Source organism: Epinephelus fuscoguttatus, linkage group LG17 (genome assembly GCF_011397635.1).
Source record: "Epinephelus fuscoguttatus linkage group LG17, E.fuscoguttatus.final_Chr_v1".
In the NCBI taxonomy this organism is placed as follows: Eukaryota; Metazoa; Chordata; class Actinopteri; order Perciformes; family Serranidae; genus Epinephelus; species Epinephelus fuscoguttatus.
In genome coordinates this window covers 5,902,076-5,922,600 of record NC_064768.1, presented here as the reverse complement: position 1 = coordinate 5,922,600, position 20,525 = coordinate 5,902,076, and the positions used below count along the sequence as shown (strand labels likewise).

Here is a 20,525-nt window from a genome sequence, read left to right as displayed (position 1 = left end):
ATCCAGTCTGTTAAAAACACGCGCACACACACACACACACACTCTCATGATATGTCACTTCATTCATAAACATATCATTAATTATAGACATGTATGGCTCGAGTGAGGCCATTAGAACGTGAGATTCTAGTGGTCTGCTGGGACTGGACCATACCATGGAACTTTCGGTAGCCTCCACTTTTGGCGCTCATACCGGTCTGTTGCATCTTTCACCATGGTAACTGTCGCTGAGGATCATGGGTAGGCTAATGTAGCCTTCATGCACGTATGCGCAAAACGTGCTCACGCAGCACAAAGACACCGTGAGAAATGGGAAAATCAATAACCATAAATTAGATTTATTATTTAATTTTGGTTTCCCAGTTTATTATTTGTTCTGTTTTGAGCTGAAAATAGGAAAACAAACACCAATCTTCCATTTTTTGGTTATACAGAAAAACAGAAAAACGAAATATTGACTAGTTTTTTCATTTTTCGTTTGCTAGATTGAATGGAATAATTGAATGATCGGATGATACACGGACCTATGTCATATGACATTATGAATGCAGATTACAGTATTAAGTAGGCCTGTGTAATGTGTTAGCGAGGTTATTATAGGCCTCTCTCTCTAAAAAAAAGTCGTCTGATTCCTGGTGAAGTTTATTAAGTTTAATGTTATCATTAACAACCATGGTCTCATTTCAATGATGCATTAACTTTTTTGGGGGGATAGTAGATAAAAACAGAACTCCCTCCAGTCTTTTTGTTTGTTCAGTTTGTTGTTTTATATATCTTTGCAGTCTTCCTCTTTCAACTGTCCTGGCAGACAGTGAAGAGTCTGAACAATTTAAAAACAAGATTTGACCTCAGAATGACAGAAAGTCATCAGGAAACAGAAGAGGTGACTGTGCGGACAAGGACATAGGTATCTGGGAGTATTATCCTCCCGGTCACATTGTCTTTCTTTCTTTTCTTTCCCATAAGAAAGAAAGCGCTTAAACTGAGCTGCTGCCGTTGTTTCATCTTAAACCTCTGTCGCATGCAGGCCGCTGTGTCCCAACTGGGTGGGACAAATGCGCCTGTCTCTAATATTGGAGGGGACACGTCCCCTCCATCCCCTCCGGTTCCTACGCCCTTGTGTGCGGACATCTCACAGATCTTCCTCTTTCCACTCTTCAGTCTTAGTCTGACAGTCTGAAGAGGAGCACCAACCTCTCATTTCCCATATCAGTTCACGTAGAACGAGCCGGAGCATCATTCGGAGTCTGAGGTCAAACATCTGGCTGGTGAGTAGCTGCTCAGATCCAGATTATTCAAAGAAATAAAAAGATTTAATCAGTAAATAGAGCTGGATAAATCAGCACAGCACTCTGAAAGGTTTAACTTTGACAGACGGCAGAAATATGATGCAGCGTTTAAACCCTCTTCATAGAGACGAACATAAAATCCTTCTTAAGTTACCTGTAACTACTTTCAAACTAGTGACTTACAGGTTGCACCATTAAAACCTGAGACATGTCTCAGTAAATAAAGACTTCAATGATGTGTAAATCTGTCACTCAGAAACAAACCAATAAACAACTGGACTGTGACTGTCAAAGAAATAAACTGTATGAGGACACTGACCTTTATCTTGACACTGAGATATGAAATATGAAATGTGTGTCTGTGTGTGTGTGTGTGTGTGTGTGTGTGTGTGTATAGCCTATATATATTTATACAACAGTTAGCTCCGACCGAGTAATTTGATTGGACGAGAGGCATTCCATGAATGCTGATATAGAGTACAACATCACTGGGACATGTAACAGTAAAATCACTCCGCTCACAGGTGTTATAAATATAAATACAGCCGTTAATTAACCAACTGTCACACTCACAGGGATGAGCAATATTTCTGTTACTTGTATTTAAAATACATATTTCAGTTACATTTGAGTATTTTGTAATTTGTATTATGTATAAGGCCAGTAAAAAGCAAATGTAATTTGTAACAAAATACTTTTGAGTGGAGTAATTTTGTATTTAAAATACTCAAAATACTTTCTCCACAAATCAAAAAACAAAAATAATAGGCTACACATTCTTATAATAATAATATTGTATGTAACAATATTTTTTTTACTTTAATTTTTTTTTTATCTATATGTTTTTTTAAAGTTGGGCCATTCAATGTGCCCTTCACTGACCTAGTGGTCCGTTTTACTGGACTGCGCATAACATAGGAAATTGTATGTTGTTGTGGTTGATGCTTGGGACGAGTATACTACAAATGAATGCCTCACGTAGGATCAATAAAGTTGTCTGAATCTAAATCTGAATCAATAAATAATATTTTAGGGTAGCCTACACCAAATTGTGAGGAAACAAGGGCAAATTTGCAATAGCTGCGACCAAATTTGCTACTGTCACGCCATTAATGGACGAATCATGGTTGTTCTTTCTGGCATAGTTACTTGTAGTCTCTAATTGCAGCACATAAATTTTGAGCATTTTTGGTCAAGGACTTTTTGAGTTATTCACAAAAAGATCTGAATCGGTTAGTATAGCGCCACCTATGGACAAATCATGGGTATTCTTTCTGGTATAGTTACTCATGGTCTCTAGTTGTAGTATGCAAATTTTGAGCATTTTTGATCAAGGACTTTTGAGTTTTTCATGAAAAGCTTTGTGGACCAACCAACCAACCAACGATCAACTGAGTGACCTATAGAGCTGCGGGTCGCTGCTAAAAAGAAAAAGAAAAAGAAAAAAAGCATTTTCTGTATTTGAAAATACAAAATACATGTATTTTATTTTAATACATTTTCTGGCACCAGTATTTTGTATTTTATTTTGATACATTTATTGGAGCGGTATTTTGTATAATATATATAAAATACATTTTGATGTATTTTTGCCCATCTCTGCACACTAGCTACATTGACGCAAACTGACACTGTAGCGTTACACCAAGAAGATGGATATTTTCCCCCAAATTACATTTGAATTAAATTATGAGTGGACGAGGAAAAGGAAAGTTTATCCTCACAGAGCTATTTGACTGCAGACTATTGTTTTCTTTCATTCTCTCTCTCAGTTTTGAAGATCAGCATGTCAGTGATGGGAAGTTGGCCTCTGTTCTTTCTACAGAGCTTCCTCATCTTACTTCCGTCTGTCCTGCTTCCTTTTAACCCCTTGCTGGCTTTCTCACTAAAAAACTGCACTGTTGACAACAATGTGACTTGGGTAGAATGTGCAGATCGTGACCTCACTGGGGTTCCTGATGACATTCTCATAACTGTAGTAACTCTAGATCTCAACTTCAATCACATCTCAAAGATAAACAGGACAGATTTCAGCCGTTTTTCAAAGCTTGGGTATTTAAAAATTGCAAATAACTTGATTTCACATGTAGATGATGGAGCTTTTGCAGAGGTGGAGTTAATAGAGCTTGACATGGGTTCAAACAACCTCATAAACCTGACGAACTATATGTTTCAGGGCCTGTGGAAGTTAATTTTTTTGTCAGTGGAGAAAAACCATATCACATACATCTCCCCTCTGGCCTTTCAGTCCCTGATCAGCTTACAGACGTTACAGCTGACATATAACAACCTACATCAAATAACCGACATTGTGCCCATCTTACAACTACCAAACTTGAATGATCTGCTCGCTGATTTTAACAGTCTCACTTCCTTTCAGTCAGATGACCTGTCTTTTAATAAATCAAACCTCAGGACACTCTGGCTATGTAGTGATTCAATGAAAAAGTTCAGCATTACAAGAGACGTTTTTCCCCATCTTCAGTCTATCCATTTAAATGCTAACACTGGCTTTGAGTGGGATGTACCAGACCCAATGTTTCTGAGGAGCCTGACTACTTTGGAGTTATTTGTATTTGACAGTAGTTGTGAGATGTACCAAGTGATGCTGAAGAGTGCTGAGTCAGTGCGGGAACTGTCACTCCTCTTTTGGCACCATGACCGAGAAAGAGATCTGGTAGACATCGCCTGCCAAATGACTGCTCTGACAAGTCTTCATTTGAGTGGAATTAGCTTTGTCAGTATAAACAAGACATTTCTTCAGTCTTGCACTGAAATTACTGAGCTTGATTTATCATATAATTATTTGGAAGAGCTGTCCGAGTTTTCCCTCGGATCAATAAAACAGCTCAGACGCCTGGACTTAGTGAAAAACTCCCTGTCTAGAGCACCACAGGGTGTCAGAGGCCTCTCCACACTTGAAATCCTAGATCTGAGTGTGAATTTCATCAGCGAGTTAGACTGCTCTGACTTTAAAAATTTGACAAAACTAGTAGAACTCAATCTCAGCCAAAATCGCATTTCAACACTCAAGGGATGTGCTTTTCAAGATCTGAATGATTTGAAAGTCCTGAACGTTGCAGAAAATGGGGTTCATTTACTTGTTGATTTCTTCAAATTGAATTTACAGAAACTAGAAGTTTTGGATTTGAACATGAATACTTTGATGCAACTCAAAACAGATGACTTTAAGAATATGTCTTCCCTCAGGTCTCTGTATTTAGAATCAGATACATTTTACGTTGCCCATAAGGGGGCTTTTGAAGGACTGGACAATCTTCAAAATCTTTCAGTTACACCATTTTTTGGTGAAAAGGATTTCATTACAAAGGTTTTTACAGGACTGCAACACCTAGAAAACCTCAAAATACATCTCACGTCTTCATATGACAGCAAGAGTTCTCGTCAAAAAAATGAGACACATTTACCCATTTTCCCATTACCTTTCTTGAAGAGTCTACTGATACAAAATTATAATTGGTATCATGAAATCTCACCTGATTTTCTGACAGGTCTGAATTCTTTAGATTACTTTGGAGCGGAGAAATTATTTACAGAGTCACCTCACCCAGACACATTCAAATACACTCCCCTCCTGACAAGTCTTCACATATTTCAAAGTGATCTGCAAGTCTTAAACCCTGAAGTGCTTCAGCCAATCCTCAACCTGCAGGCTCTCGACCTTTCCAAAAACAAGCTCAGATCTCTGGATTTTCTAGCCCAGGTCAACCTCTCTGCACTCACAGTGTTGACAGTTAGAGACAATGAATTGACCGTGATCAATGAGATGGTCTTTCAGTCTCTTCCTGCACTGACATACCTGGACCTGACTGGTAACCCTTTCACTTGTAACTGCTCTAACACTGGCTTTATCCAATGGGTGAAGAACAACAACCAAACACAGGTTGTTAATGCCTACCAGTACACTTGTACCTTTCCTGTGGCTAAACAAGGAACAAAGTTGCTGGACTTTGACGTCCAGTCCTGTTGGATGGACGTTAGCTTCCTCTGCTTCATTTCTAGCTTTTGCCTGACACTGATGACTCTCCTCACATCCTTCATCTACCACTTTCTGAGGTGGCAGCTAGCCTACACCTATTACCTCTTCCTGGCCTTCCTCTACGACAGCAGGAAGAGGAAAAAGGGCGCTCCTCATCACTATGATGCTTTCATCTCCTACAACGTTCATGACGAGGACTGGGTTTACAGAGAGATGCTTCCAGTGCTGGAGGGAGAGCAGGGCTGGAGACTCTGTCTGCACCACAGAGACTTCCAACCAGGTAAACACTTAACTCTGCATGTCTGTCTCTTTGTATGCGTAGCATAATTCATCAGAGTTGAATCTGCCTGTAAGGTTTTGTAGGTGGTAATCCCTTACAAACAGGATGAAACCAGGCAGGATTGAGATGTAACAAGGGGAAATAAGCAGCATGACCAGCAGGGATTGTTCAGAGCTCTGTTTTTTCTTTACTTATACAAGACAAGCAAGGTACAAAAAGTCAGTGATCTTCAGTTTAAGCATAAGATTTTACAAAAAGGGGAAAAAAAAAGGCTTACAGGCTCAACAGCAGTTCTGGCAGCAGACGTATCCCCCAACCTGACCCCCTCTCTCTGACACCCAAACTGCCTTCCTCACCTGGCATATCTACCCCTGGCCTGTACCATTACATAGAAAGATTCCCCAAAACCCCATTACCATAACTATATACAATACATGTACAAATTAACCACTAATACTTACATACACACAATACAAATAAATGCTGACTAATACAGGCTAAACAAAACACATAATAAACTGAAGAGAGACCAAACAAAAGCCAAACTCAACACAAACCCTCTACCGCCTCCCCTCTCTGCTCCTACACTCTTGGTTCAGCTCCATTATTGAAGCCAGCTGGAGTCCTGTGGCTCATGTGTGCACTCCATGAAACCACGCCCTCCTGGAAGTTGACCTCAGAGACAAAGAGGAGTTAGAAGGGTTCAAAATAAAAGCACAACAACAACCAAAAGAAAACTTCCTGTATTAGTTTAACACATCCAACTTTACTGTATGTGTGCAGTGTTTGTCACCTTAGTGAGGGGGATGCTTCCCAGCTCCCTCACACTGCCAATTTTTGAAACATGCCGAAAAAACAACAACAATTTGACAAGTAAGCCCACTCTACACAGTAACTATTACAGTGTATGAAGGTAAGAAATAGGGATGACAGTGGTTAACCATAATCAGTTAATTGCCAAGAACATTTTTGACTGGTTACACATGATTAATTTTCCTGCTCTTGAGTTTTGTAGTAGTACTAGTATTATGGTAGGGTTGGGTGGGAGCTAGCTAGCATCACCACTAATTGAGTGATTACTGCTGTCCCTTTTTTTTTTTTTTTTTTTTTTAGATATTTTTTTGGGCGTTTTTGCCTTTGATTGATAGGACAGCTGAGTGTGAAGGGGGGAGAGAGAGAGGGAAACCCGGACCTCGAACCCGGGCCGCTGCGGCAACAGCCTTGTACATGGGGCGCCTGCTCTATCCACTAATCCACCGATGCACCGTTAATGTTGTCCTTACCCATAGTGTGGAAACATTGTGTCCACCTTCCAGCCTACCCCTGTCACCCTGGTAAATAAGCTTAACTTTAGGATGCAAACCTCTTTAGCACCTCCATTGTTAAAAGTTAGGGTTAGAATCACAAAAAGTCAGAGGGAGTAACGGACGTGTTCAGATATGACTTTCAGTTGGCCAATTCTGCAAACATCAGACTATCCAGAAAGAGGAGGCCTGGGATTGTCTCAGCAGGTAAGATGAACTGCCTAACATGCTGCCAAGGTTCTGTAAAAAAAAGGCGTCAGTCAACTGTTGAACCTCATATTCAGAAAGATGAATGAGGTTTCCATCTCGGTTGTAGAATATTGAAGCAGCTCTTTAGTCTTGCCAGTCTGGAAGGGTTATGGAAGTTTACTGATCAGTCAGTGTTTTGTGGACTTGGAGAGGGCTTATTTCTCTCCTAGGTATCCTGTGGGGGGACAATGCAAGAATGGGGTACCTTTGCGCACAGACACAAAAGAAACTAGTTCGTGCAAAGTATTGTCCGAACACTTTTAAGGATTTGTGAGCAACTGTAACAAGTTTACATTTGAACAATGGACTTGAATCACTAATTGAGTGATCCTAAGTCCTGCCCTCCTTAATTACTATTGTCACGTTGGATATGCTTGATAAACAGAAGCATGGCAATGCGGTTCTTTTTAGTGTGTGTTTATTAGAGTGTTTATGAGCCAGTTTCTGGGCATCAGGCAATATAGCTGCAAAAGGCAGACAGCAAGGACTCCAGTGTGTGATGGAAGGATATACACTGCCTGGCCAAAAAAAAAGTCACCACCAAAAAAAAAGGTCATACACTCTAATATTTCGTTGGACCGCCTTTAGCTTTGATTACGGCACGCATTCGCTGTGGCATTGTTTCAATAAGCTTCTGCAATGTCACAAGATTTATTTCCATCCAGTGTTGCATTAATTTTTCACCAAGATCTTGCATTGATGATGGTAGAGTCTGACCGCTGCGCAAAGCCTTCTCCAGCACATCCCAAAGATTCTCAATGGGGTTAATGTCTGGACTCTGTGGTGGCCAATCCATGTGTGAAAATGATGTCTCATGCTCCCTGAACCAGTCTTTCACAATTTGAGCCCAATGAATCCTGGCATTGTCATCTTGGAATATGCCCGTGCCATCAGGGAAGAAAAAATTGATGGAATAACCTGGTCATTCAGTATATTCAGGTAGTCAGCTGACCTCATTCTTTGAGCACATACTGTTGCTGAACCTAGACCTGACCAACTGCAGCAACCCCAGATCATAACACTGCCCCCACAGGCCTGTACAGTAGGCACTAGGCATGATGGGTGCATCACTTCATCTGCCTCTCTTCTTACCCTGATGCGCTCATCACTCTGGAACAGGGTAAATCTGGACTCATCAGACCACATGACCTTCTTCCATTGCTCCAGAGTCCAATCTTTATGCTCCCTAGCAAATTGACGCCTTTTTTTCCGGTTAGCCTCACTGATTAGTGGTTTTCTTAAGGCTACACAGCTGTTCAGTCCCAATCCCTTGAGTTCCCTTTGCATTGTGCATGTGGAAATGCTCTTACTTTCACTATTAAACATAGCCCTGAGTTCTACTGTTGTTTTTCTTCGATTTGATCTCACCAAACATTTAAGTGATCGCCGATCACGATCATTGAGGATTTTTTTCCGGCCACATTTCTTCCTCGAAGACGATGGGTCCCCACTATCCTTCCAGTTTTTAATAATGCGTTGGACAGTTCTTAACCCAATTTTAGTAGTTTCTGCAGTCTCCTTAGATGTTTTCTCTGCTTGATGCATGCCAATGATTTGACCCTTCTCAAGCAGACTAACATCTTTTCCACGACCACGGGATGTGTCTTTCGACATGGTTGTTTTGGAAATGAGAAGCAACTCATTGCACCAGTTGGAGTTAAATAACTTGTTGCCAGCTGAAAGATAATCGCCCATGCAGTAATTATCCAATAGGAGGCTCGTACCTATTTGCTTAGTTAAATCCAGGTGGTGACTTTTTTTTTTTTGGCCAGGCAGTGTATTTATGATATTACAGTCATGAACAAAGCAAAATTACACAAATTGAGGCTTCCATTCTCGGGGTGCTTTCACACCTGTCCTGTTTGGTTCTGTTCAATCGAATTCAAGTTGGTTTGCCCCCTAAGTGCAGTTTGTTTGGGCTGCTGTAAACACAGCAATCATAGTTGTGTGCACACCAAGACCAAGACGGACCAAGACCACCTCTTCAAGAAGGTCTCGGTCTGGTTATAAACGTACTCTGGTGTGGTTCGTTTGTGATGAGAACGTGTTCCAACCTCAATCCGAACCAACTGCAGTCGCATTATGCATTGTTTGGGTTAAACATGACCATGTTACAGTGCAGAAGGATTATTAATGTGTGTCTCCTCCTGTACTGCCTTAATATGAACATTCCGCACATCCAGTGCATCAAACATTTATCTTTAAAGTGTAGTCTTCTACAACATTTTATTTACTTCCTGGATTTTTCCCGCATGGAAATTCTGACCTATCAAGAGCAGCTTTCTTGCACAGCCATTTGATTTGAACCAATTCTAGGCAATTATGCAACTTTGTAACAAAATGAGTACCTGATTCGGACCAAAGCAAGAAACCTCTAGGTCTGAAAGCACACCGCCCACACACCTGTTCGACCCAATCGCGAGTAGAGCCATTGATTGTGAGCACACCGTCTGACTCACACAGCTGTCAATTATTGGTCAAAACCCCCTTTTTTTTTTACCATCAAACAACTAATCAAAACCAAACTTATCAGAAAAACAAACACCTGAACAAACATTAGCTGGATAAGAACAACCTAAAATAACAGAAACCATCTCTGGGAAAAATTTATTTGATGTATACTTTGATTTTTTTAGAGTGGCTCATGTTCCATTTACTAACATGGAGGGGATGGGGTTTGTGACCCATACTGCAGCCAGCCACCAGGGGGTGATTGAGATGTTTTGCCCTCACTTTGGGGGAGCTGTCATGTCTTCACAGGCAGCACAAAGCCTAGCAGACATATAAACAAAGGAACGTTAGCTGTAATCTTATTTGGCAAATTATTACTCATAGCTTCATGAAAAATTCAGCAACCAAACTATCCGTCCTTTTCCAAATCTCTTTAACATTACCACGGAAATATGGACAAAGCAAACCTGATGTTGGTGATCTGACAGTAGGCTAACTCCTCATGATGTAGTTATACATTAGCTAGCATTTTGTTAACTTAAGATATGACTATGTACTGTTGGGAAGAGGAGGAGCTAAATATGATCATTGGCAATAATTCATAATTATTAATATTAATTAATTAATAATTAATTAATTATTACATAAGCATAATAATCAAATTAGCTTACAGCGGGGCACCACCGGGAAAACCCGGACCAATGATCAGACGTAAATTCAGTCTCAAGAGTGTTCACTTAGGAAGCTAATTCTAAGGAGATATCAGCAACTGTAAGATGAACAGGAAGGAGTGGAGCTCAGGCACTGACTTTGTCAACCAGCTTCATCACAGTATACAATGAAAAACCAAAGCAACTTCTCTTTGCAGTATAACAGGGTTTATTCACACTGATGACATTAATTTACAACCAACATCAACATTGCTCTATAAACCCTATCAACTATAAAACATTACTGAATCAACCAGCAAGCATCAAGAAGGGTGTGTGTGTGTGTGTGTGTGGGAGAAAGTGGGTGAGTGAGCGAGAATGTGTGAGTGTGTGTGGTGTGTGTGTGTGTGTCTGAGTGAGTGGGTGTGTGAGAGAGAGAGGGAGAGGCGTGTGAGCGTAGCAAGATGGTGGCTGTGACGCTGCAAGCTACGTCACGCAATGGCGGCTCGCCAAGAAAGCATGCGACTCAAAAAAAAGGAGGGGAGCCGGTAGAGAGGGAAGTCCCGCGTGCAGGGCGACACAATAGCGGTCCGACGAGGTCGGATCACTACGTATTACAAGCAAACACAAACGGGCAGAAGAATAACAGACAGCAGCAACACAGGCAATATTTTTACAATATCAATGCAGCCAAAATCGGACGCGGCGGTCCGTATCAACAAGCCCTTACAAAACTTAAAAAGAACACACACTAACTACTATCTGCCTAGAGTTAAAGCCTCTTACTGTTGCAGAAGGTGGAGTGATGTGTCGGTCGTTCCTCGTGCATCCTTTGTTACGGCAGAGGTGAAGTGGTTAGCGGCTCACAGCGGCTAACGGGTCCTCGGCGAGGGGGCAAGTCTCTGGCGAGGCGAGTTAATTCCGGCTGTAGTGGGGAATCACTCGGGGAAAGAAGGGGGTCCTTGTCCTTCTTCTTGAAGCAGGCAGTCCTTGTTATCTACCAAACCGTGATCCGCGGGCATCCGGGTGAGAGGGTCAATCCGTGGTCTCATACCGGGCTACTCTGTGTTCCTCGGCGCACAGAGTGAGGGAGGGGAGAGGAGATCAGCTCGACCAGCGAGGGAAATCCGTAGGCCTAAAACGCATCTAACTGTGCACAGTAATAACTCTTTCTAAAGCGTTCGCCACGTGGGACGAGTTGCTAAGCTTTAGGAACAGTCGTGGGTACTTCTATTAGCTATGAGGATCACAGCCAGAAGCGTTTCCCTCAGGTACGCTTTGTGATGATATACCCCGGCGTGACGTCATCGGTGCGGGGTTGGCCATGGCGGATTTCACCCAATGGGAGCTGTGTATTTCAAGGGACCTCTGCTGGTCAGCTGGGGTGCTGTGTTGGGGGTTGAATCAGCTGATTCACACAGAGAAAGGGGGTTGACTGATTCCTTTGTTCTTTTGGGCGCCAACATGTGGTCTCAGGCTTTGATTGTTACATGTAGGCCCAAAAGTTTATAGATAAAGTGTAGGCCTTTGTTAGAAATCCTTGTACGGCACAACAGTACAATGTCATTTGTCCATAAAGATTGTGACAGCCACATCTTTTAACCATATTATAAGTCTGTACTTTTTGTCAACATAGGCAGGCCTAGTACAAAACATATCTAAGTATAACAGGATAGGGGAAAGTTGACAGAGGTCCTGCCGAAGTTTACTCAACTGTTATTGGTGCGCAGAGTGATAAGAGGCAGGACTTACTGTACGTTCACACCAAAAGCTGCCAGTGCTGCAAAGGTGACAGGTCTTACTCATTTTCAATGGACATGTGGCGACTAGAGGCGTTTTGAGCTGCAAAAGCAATGAGCCAAATTATTATTTGGCGAACTGCGCTACAAATGAAAGTTGAAAACTGGTTAACTTTATGCAAATTAGCTATGACGCATTTGAGCTGCAAATGACCAGCAACCAATCGGAATGTAGATGTCCATCGCTTGTGTGGAACCCAGGGAACATCCTTGGAAACTTCTAGTTCCTACCACACATTTGTTCCTACTTCAAAACAAGCAGCAAGCTGTCCAACTGATCTATGTTCAACCTGAAGTAGCGCTGGAAGCTCTCCCCATCCAACCGCAGCTCCCACACCAGCCGATGATATTCCCCGTGCTGGCCCTGGAGGATATCATGAACCCAGACCCGACGGTGGCTATATCCACGCAGGTACCACACGGCAGCACAAATTACAAGAGTGTCTTCTTCCGTGTTGAATCGATACACAAGTGTGGACAATGGCACGTATACAATTTCTTTGTGCTCTGGAACGCTTGTTATTGGCGGGAATGCAATTCATTTGCTCTCCTTACCACCAGTTTAACTAATCACACAGGAGGCACTTGAACCCAAACCACTGACAGTGTTTCCCCTAGGTTTACAGCTTTGGGGGGGGATAACAAATCAAAAAATTTTGCTCATATTTGGTTCAGGTTCGTCCCCCTTGACATGCTGCTGTGTTGTGCTACAGCCTATTGAAATGCTGGAATTTGTTATTTACGTGACAACGCCTGAACGCAACACAGGCTGTGTGTGTTTAATGTTAAATGTCAGACCTATTTAGACTTTTTATTCTCTTTTCATTGTCCAAACATGAAAGTTTCTGTACTCAGGCAAATGCACGAAGTCACATTTCTGTGCTCCAGCCAGTAACTTGCTTTATAAAATAAATAAAGAAGCATAATCAAACGTTCAGAATTTGATGTCATGAGTGATTTGAGCTGCTTTCGCTGCCACACATATTTTACCAGCGGCGTTGCTAGAGTGAATTCAGCTATTTTGCAGCTCTGGCAGCATTTGGTGTGAACGTACAATTAGGAAGAGTTAATTCCAGAGGGCCTCAAGCACCCCAGAAATCTCCTACTAAAATATTTGGTATACTTCAAACAGCCTAGTGTACAATGTGATGTCGGAACACATCTGAAGGCAAAAACCTGTGTCTCTTCCTGAATGTCCTCCTTCAATATCACTTGTCAGTTAGGTCCTAACAACTACCAAAATGGTGCCAAACTTCAGGCTTTTCTTCAGAAGCTGTGACCATGTTGTTCTTTTTCCATGTGGATTTCCTGCAGTTTGTCCGAAATGTCTCCACAGGTAAACCCATCATAGACAACATAACAGACGCCATCTACGGCAGCAGGAAGACCATCTGTGTGATCACCCGGCGCTACCTGCAGAGCGAATGGTGCTCCAGAGAGATCCAGATGGCCAGGTGGGGACGCACACATCTGTCAGCACTTGCTGCTCTTATCTCACCAACCCACTCACTATAAAGTCATCAAAATCCGGTGCTCGGCAGTAACATGGGGTGTCAGACACTAATGAAAAAAAAACTGTCCTTTGACGTCGGCATGATACGCGGCTGGTCGCCATTATAGTTTACGAAAGATACGAACGAAAGATAAGGCAGCGAAAGTCTGTGTTGGGCGGGCGGGAGGGGTGGGTGATGGGTCCAACAAACACTGACTGTCACCCAGGAGAGCGGTGTTCGTGTCCTGTAAGATTCTAAAGCCAAATCTTGTTCTTTTTTCTAAACCCAACGTAGTGCGTTAGTTGTTGGAGGAAAAAAAAAGGTCAATTTGCAGTGTTGTACCAACGTAGTGCGTTTATTTTGAAGGAGAATGTATGTAAAATAAACCAAAGTGTATTTTGAAAGAAAACAATGCAAGCAACAGGCTTCAATTGACACGGCACCCTAGAACATCAACATCCAATACACCAAGGGTATCTTTCACGTCGTATCTGGACGTGGAAGGTCCATGACCAAACGTTGATATTTGACGAGGTTTGATTAAGAATGTGTTTATCTCGCAGCCTCATAAACTGGTTCAGTCCTCGGATTTGTCCTCACCGTCTGTCCTGTGCATGTTGTTGCAGCTTCCGTCTGTTTGACGAGCAGAAGGACGTGTTGATCCTGCTGTTCCTGGAGGAGATCCCGGCCTATCAGCTGTCTCCATACCACCACATGAGGAAGCTGGTGAAGAGGCACACCTACCTGAGCTGGCCGCAGGCCGGCCAACACACAGGAGTCTTCTGGCAGAACGTATGGAGAGCTCTGGAGACAGGGGAAGCTCCCATCGAGACCAACAACCTGCTGACTGGATGCTGAGAATATCACTGGACCACAGTCCCAACAGAGAGCGTCTGTGGAGCCTCACAGAACTCATTTTCCTCTTCAGGAACTGAAACACACAACATTTATCTGTAGTCTCTTGTTCTGCTTTTGCTTCCTCCATCTTCTGCCACTTTAGGAGCAAGTTCCTCCTTACCCGAAATTTCAGGAAATGATACAAAACCAAGTCTGGGTATCCTCAGGGGGGAAAGGCTGTAACTCTGGTAATTAATAATGCAGGACATGTGTTAGAGATTGTTGTTTTAATTTACAGACAATATTCTGATTCAGAAAATCTGACTTGTGTTTTGCTGCATGTTCTCCATCTGTAAGTTCTAGCACAGTATTGAGGAGTACATTCTTTTCAAATTAAATCTCCCAGTTTCCTTTAGGTATTTTTAAAACCATGTTTCCATTAGTGAAATATTTTCACTCAGTAGCAGGGCATCACCATATTTTACTAAAGCTTTGGAATTTCCGCTGTTAGTCCTGTTGTACAGCATGTCTTAAAAATGTCATACCTACACTTGCAATTGAAATCTTTGAGTTCAAGAAAATTAAAATGTTTTAACATGCTGATTTTTTTTTAGATCTTTTTAAACACTGTTAAACTCAATAAAATGTGAATTGTTTACTTGTGAGATGGACAAGAGTTACAGTATACTGAAGACTTAAAGCTCCCGTGTGTATTTAGGAGGATATACTGGCAGAAATTAAGTCTGTTTTCTTTAGTGTATAATCACCTGAAAATAAGAATCACTGTGTTTTTGTTACCATAGAATGAGCTGTTTACATCTGCATAGGGAACAGGTCCTTGTCTGCAGAGACTGCCATGTTGCACCACCACGTTTCTACAGTAGCCCACAATTGACTAACCAAACACTGGCTGTAGACAGGACATTTGTGTTTTTGCATCAGTGACTATAGGTAGAAGCCCCTCAACCATGAAAGCTTGAGAAAAACAAATTGTCATGAAACTGTTTTACTGGTTTAAATCACCTGATTTGTTTAAGATGAAGAGACCGCTGTGGATAATTCAGCTCCTGGTAAAAACCTCCTGAACAATGACCACTGAAGGAATTCTAACCAGGAGAAGTTTCAGCTGGTTTTATTCTGCAATCTTCACCACTGGACGACACTAAATCCCCCTAAATCTGACACACTGAATCTTTAAAGCGATTACGTGTTGTTTGAAGCACTCAAAGGGTTTGAAGTGTTTGAGTGTAAGCACTGAGTTGTCAGTTTAAGTGTAATGTTGTGTTCACACCAAATGCGAAGTGAATTTTCATTTTGTGTTACTCCCATACGGCTGCGGGAGTTTCTTTGGAGTTGATGCAACTAGCAAATATTTGCACTTAACAGCTAACAGTTGTGCCAATTAAGTGGGGAAGGAATGGAGCTTTACTGGGGCCAAATGTTTTGTACTTTAAAAAATTTAATTTGAAACTGAAAATTCAAGTTTTGATCTTGAATTCTGAAAAATACATCAATGTATTCAAAATAGGGGGTGGGTCACCTATTGCTTGAACAGTGCCCTGATATTTCTTGACGATACTGGAAATAAGGGGTATCCCTCAGTGTAATTTCAAGTTAAAATAAAGCTTGAATTAATGAATATCTGCCCTACACCTCAAAGCAATATGAAGTTAAAGTTACTTTTACTGTAATTAAAGGTTCAGTTAATTACAGATACAGTTCAGGCCATCAAATTAATTGAGAAATTTTGCATAGAAACAATAAAGATTGTACAATAAAGCAAAATGTGTAACAAAGAATGCAAAAATAAACGTTTTAATAAAACTCAATCTCTTATGTCTTAGTACAGCACCCCTTCAGTTAATATATAACAAAGCATGAAAAAAATAAACTTTTAAAATAAAGATAAAACTCTTAAGTCCCGGTAGCCTGGAAATCCAGACCCAAATCTAGAAAGATTTAGGGTCTGGCTATGAGTAATGCAAATGGCCCAACTTGAGGGGTGGCATCAAGCATACATTTGAAAATATCACTGCACGCAACTGGATAACACTACGACCAATCAGAACAATACACAGGGTGACGTATCCAGAGCGCTACCAACGGAGCTAACTGGTAGATTAGACTCTTGCCGTATCTGGTCGGCAAAACAGCAAAAACGTCCTTCTTGCAAAGGAAAGACTTGAGCGCTGTCTTCTGTTCCTCTTTTAGAGAAAAAGCCAAGTCTAACTCGTTCATTGTAGCAGCCAAAGCTGTTTCAAACAACTGGTGTTCATCCGTAGCCATCTTGCAATGTTTACTGACTGATTCCGGACTTTATCGTCGCAGCACTTTCGTCATCTGTTTAGCTCACCTCTGGCTTGCCTATATCAGATACACCGATGTGATTGGTGCAGCTCGGCTCCAACGGCATGGGCAATGATCATCATTACTGATTGCCAGAGTGACTCGCTGAGCAAATTCAAATTGTGCTCTCATGAGAGCTCTGGATTTCCAGGGTAATGTCCCGGTACAGCACCCCCTTTATTCCCTGCATTTTCTAGTATTTCAAGTAGTTTTTTATGACGGTATTACTTTTCAGTTCATTGTGCTCCTTCTAGTTTTCTGGTTTTATTTTTCAGTTCATTGTGCTCTTGTTTGCTATTGGGGTTCTCATAACGCCCTCTAAAGCAGAGGTCTTCAACATTTTTCAGGTCGAGGACCCCCAGACTGATGGAGAGTTGGAGCAGGGACCCCCTACTATATATATTTTGTATATTAAATTGTGCTTTATATTAACCTGGGCCTAGTACCATGTATAAACGTACCTTGTCATTGTGCATTCACCACTAAGCTATTCAAACAATACACAGGTTCATATATTCATGTTTTTATTTTAAACATGTGCAAGGTACAGTGAGAAGAGTGGCCTTGCCACTGCCATTTATAAACATATCTTGTCAACTGATACCATTGCCAATATCAACACTGTCTGTCAACTGCATGATAATCAAGCATGCAAGCTATTCAAATTGACACTTCTATTTTAAACATAAATGTGGAAACAAAAGTGAGTGATGGCCTATTAGTGCTAGTGTTGTCACGATATTAAAATATCAAACTCGATACTGATACTAAGGATGGTACTCGATACTTAATACTATTTTCGAGAAAGAGAGAAAAAGAAATAGGCTACCAATATTACAGGCATATATTGTTTTTTTTTTGTTTGTTTGTTTTTTTTAAATAAAAGTCAGAACACAAAAATAACAGCAACAACACAATCTTTAGGTCCGGGGTATTCAATTACAATTACAACTAGGCCATTTTCAGCAGCGAGCAACCGATCCACTTTTTTTTTAGCATATAGATAGACCGACAGACAGACAGACAGACGGACAGACAGATAGATAGACCGACAAATAGATAGATAGATAGATAGATAGATAGATAGATAGATAGATATGCATGGCCCTCCTCAACACAATGCAGAAACAGAATAAAAAAGAGCTATCAATGCACAGAAGCATAATTGACATTAACAATATCTATCAACACACACTATCTCTCTAGCAGCATCTTTCATTTTAGTTTGTCAGACAGCGTGCATTAAAATATGGCTTTCTACATGCTAATCACATGTATTGATAAAGTATTGGCTTTTTATTGGCAGAGGTTTTATTGCACTTAGGTCTACTCACAGTAACAAGCCTAGTTATTGTCAACAAGAGTAGGCCTAAGTTATACTCCTCTGAGAACCGTCACCTTATCGTGGTGGAGGAGTTTGAGTGCCCTAATGACCCTAGGAGCTGTGTTGTCGGGCGCACGGTTCAAAAGACCCTTCATGATGAAAAACAGCAAGAGTTGGCGTACCCAGCCCGGAGGGTTATCGGGGCCCCGCCCTGGAGCCAGGCCTGGGTCTGGGGCCCGTGGGCGAGCGCCTGGTGACTGGGCCTTCGCCCATGGGGTCCGGCTGGGCCCAGCCCGAACCGGCTACATGGGCTCGTCCCCCTGCAGGCCCACCACCTTCAGAGGGATCCAGAAGGGTTCGGTGCAGTGTGGATCGGGCAGCAGACCAAGGCGGGGGCCTTGGCGGTCTGATCCTTGGCTACGGAAGTTGGCTCTTGGGACATGGAATATCACCTCTCTGGCGGGGAAGGAGCCAGAGCTTGTGGAAGAGGTTGAGCACTGCCGGCTAGATATAGTCGGCCTCACCTCGACACATAGTTCCGGCTCTGGAACCCCAGTCCTTGAGAGGGGTTGGACTCTCTCCTTTGCTGGAGTTCCTCCGGGTGAGAGGCGGAGGGCCGGGGTGCAGTGAGGGTCTGCTGGGAACGCCTGGTGGAAGAACCAGTCAAGATGATCTTCAACTCCCACCTCTGGGATAGCTTCGACTGCGTTCCGAGGGTGGAGGGAGACATTGAGTCTGAATGGGCCTTGTTCGTCGAGGCGGCTGTTGCAAGCTGTGGCCGCAAGGCCGCGGGGGCCAGTCGCCGTCAGGCTGAAGCAGGAGGCCTACAGGGCATGGTTGGTCTGTGGGTCTCCAGAAGCAGCTGACGGGTACCGGCGGGTGAAGTGGAGCACAGCAGCGGCAGTTGCGGAGGCAAAAACTCAAGCGTGGGAGGAGTTTGGTGAGGCCATGGAGGAAGACTATCGATCGGCTCCAAAGAGGTTCTGGTAAACCGTCCGGCGCCTCAGGTCCCCCCCTGAGGCGCCGGACGGTTTACCAGAACCAACTTGCTCACACTGTTTACAGTGGGGGCGGGGAGCTGCTGACGTCAACTGGGGACATTGTCGGGCGGTGGAAGGAATACTTTGAGGAGCTCCTCAGTCCCACCAACACGTATTCCAGTGAAGAAACAGGCAGAAGTCGCCGAGGTAGTGAAGGAACTACGCGGCGGCGGAGCCCTGGGGGTGGACGAGATTCGCCCTGGATATCTCAAGGCTCTGGATGTTGTAGGGCTGTCCTGGCTGACACGCCTCTGCAACATTGCGTGGACATCGGGGGCAGTGCCTCTAGAGTGGCAGACTGGGGTGGTGGTCCCCATCTTCAAGAAAGGGGACCAGAGGGTGTGTTCCAACTACAGGGGGATCACACTCCTCAGCCTACCCGGTAAGGTCTACTCCAGGGTGCTGGAGAAGAGGGTCCGGTCAATAGTTGAACCTCAGATTGAGGAGAAGCAATGTGGTTTTTGTCCCGGATGCGTAACCGTGGACCAGCTCTTTACCCTCGCCAGGGTGCTGGAGGGGGCATGGGAGTTCGCCCAACTAGTCCACATGTGTTTTGTGGATTTGGAGAAGGCTTATGACCGTGTCCCCAGGGGCATCCTGTGGGGGGTGCTCCGGGAGTATGGGGTTGGTGGCCCCTTGCTAAGGGCCATCCAGTCCCTGTACCGAAGGAGCATGAGTCTGGTTCGTGTGGCTGGCATTAAGTCGGACCTGTTCCCGGTGAGGGTTGGACTCCGCCAGGGCTGCCCTTTGTCACCGGTTCTGTTCATAACTTTTATGGACAGAATTTCTAGACGCAGCCGAGTGGTGGAGGGTGTCAGGTTCGGTGACGGGAGGATCTCGTCCCTGCTATTTGCGGATGACGTGGTCCTCCTAGTTCCATCGAACAGTGACCTCCAGCTCTCGCTGGGACGGTTTGCAGCCGAGTGTGAAGCGGCTAGGATGAGAATCAGCACCTCAAAGTCTGAGGCCATGGTCCTCAGCCGGAAAAGGGTGGATTGCCCACTCCAGGTCGGGGGGGAGGTCCTGCCTCAGGTGGAGGAGTTTAAGTATCTCAGGATCTTGTTCACGAGTGGGGGTAGGATGGAGCGGGAGATTGACAGGCGGATTGGGGCGGCATCAGCAGTGATGTGGACGATTAACCGGTCCGTTGTGGTGAAGAGGGAACTTAGCCAGAAAGCAAAGCTCTTGATTTACTGGTTAATCTACGTTCCAACCCTCACCTATGGTGACGAGCTCTGGGTAGTGACTGAAAGAACGAGATCGCGAGTACAAGCGGCCGAAATGAGTTTCCTCCGCAGGGTGGCTGGGCTCAGCCTTAGAGATAGGGTGAGGAGCTCGGACATCCGGGAGGGACTCGGAGTAGAGCCACTGCTCCTCCACATCGAGAGGAGCCAGTTGAGGTGGTTCGGGCATCTGGTAAGGATGCCTCCCGGATGCCTCCCTTGGGAGGTGTTTCGGGCATG

General features: G+C 43.4%; 1 protein-coding gene across 1 annotated transcript; it reads left to right on the top strand.

The window, feature by feature from the left end:
* Positions 1 to 1,174: 1,174 nt before the first annotated feature.
* On the top strand, positions 1,175 to 14,823 carry LOC125904252 (toll-like receptor 13). Its single transcript, XM_049601540.1, has 4 exons — positions 1,175 to 1,268; positions 3,062 to 5,569; positions 13,359 to 13,476; positions 14,142 to 14,823. Exons 2-4 carry the CDS (start codon positions 3,076 to 3,078, stop codon positions 14,371 to 14,373), a joined length of 2,844 nt encoding a protein of 947 aa, XP_049457497.1. The 5' UTR covers positions 1,175 to 1,268; positions 3,062 to 3,075; the 3' UTR covers positions 14,374 to 14,823.
* Positions 14,824 to 20,525: the final 5,702 nt, after the last annotated feature.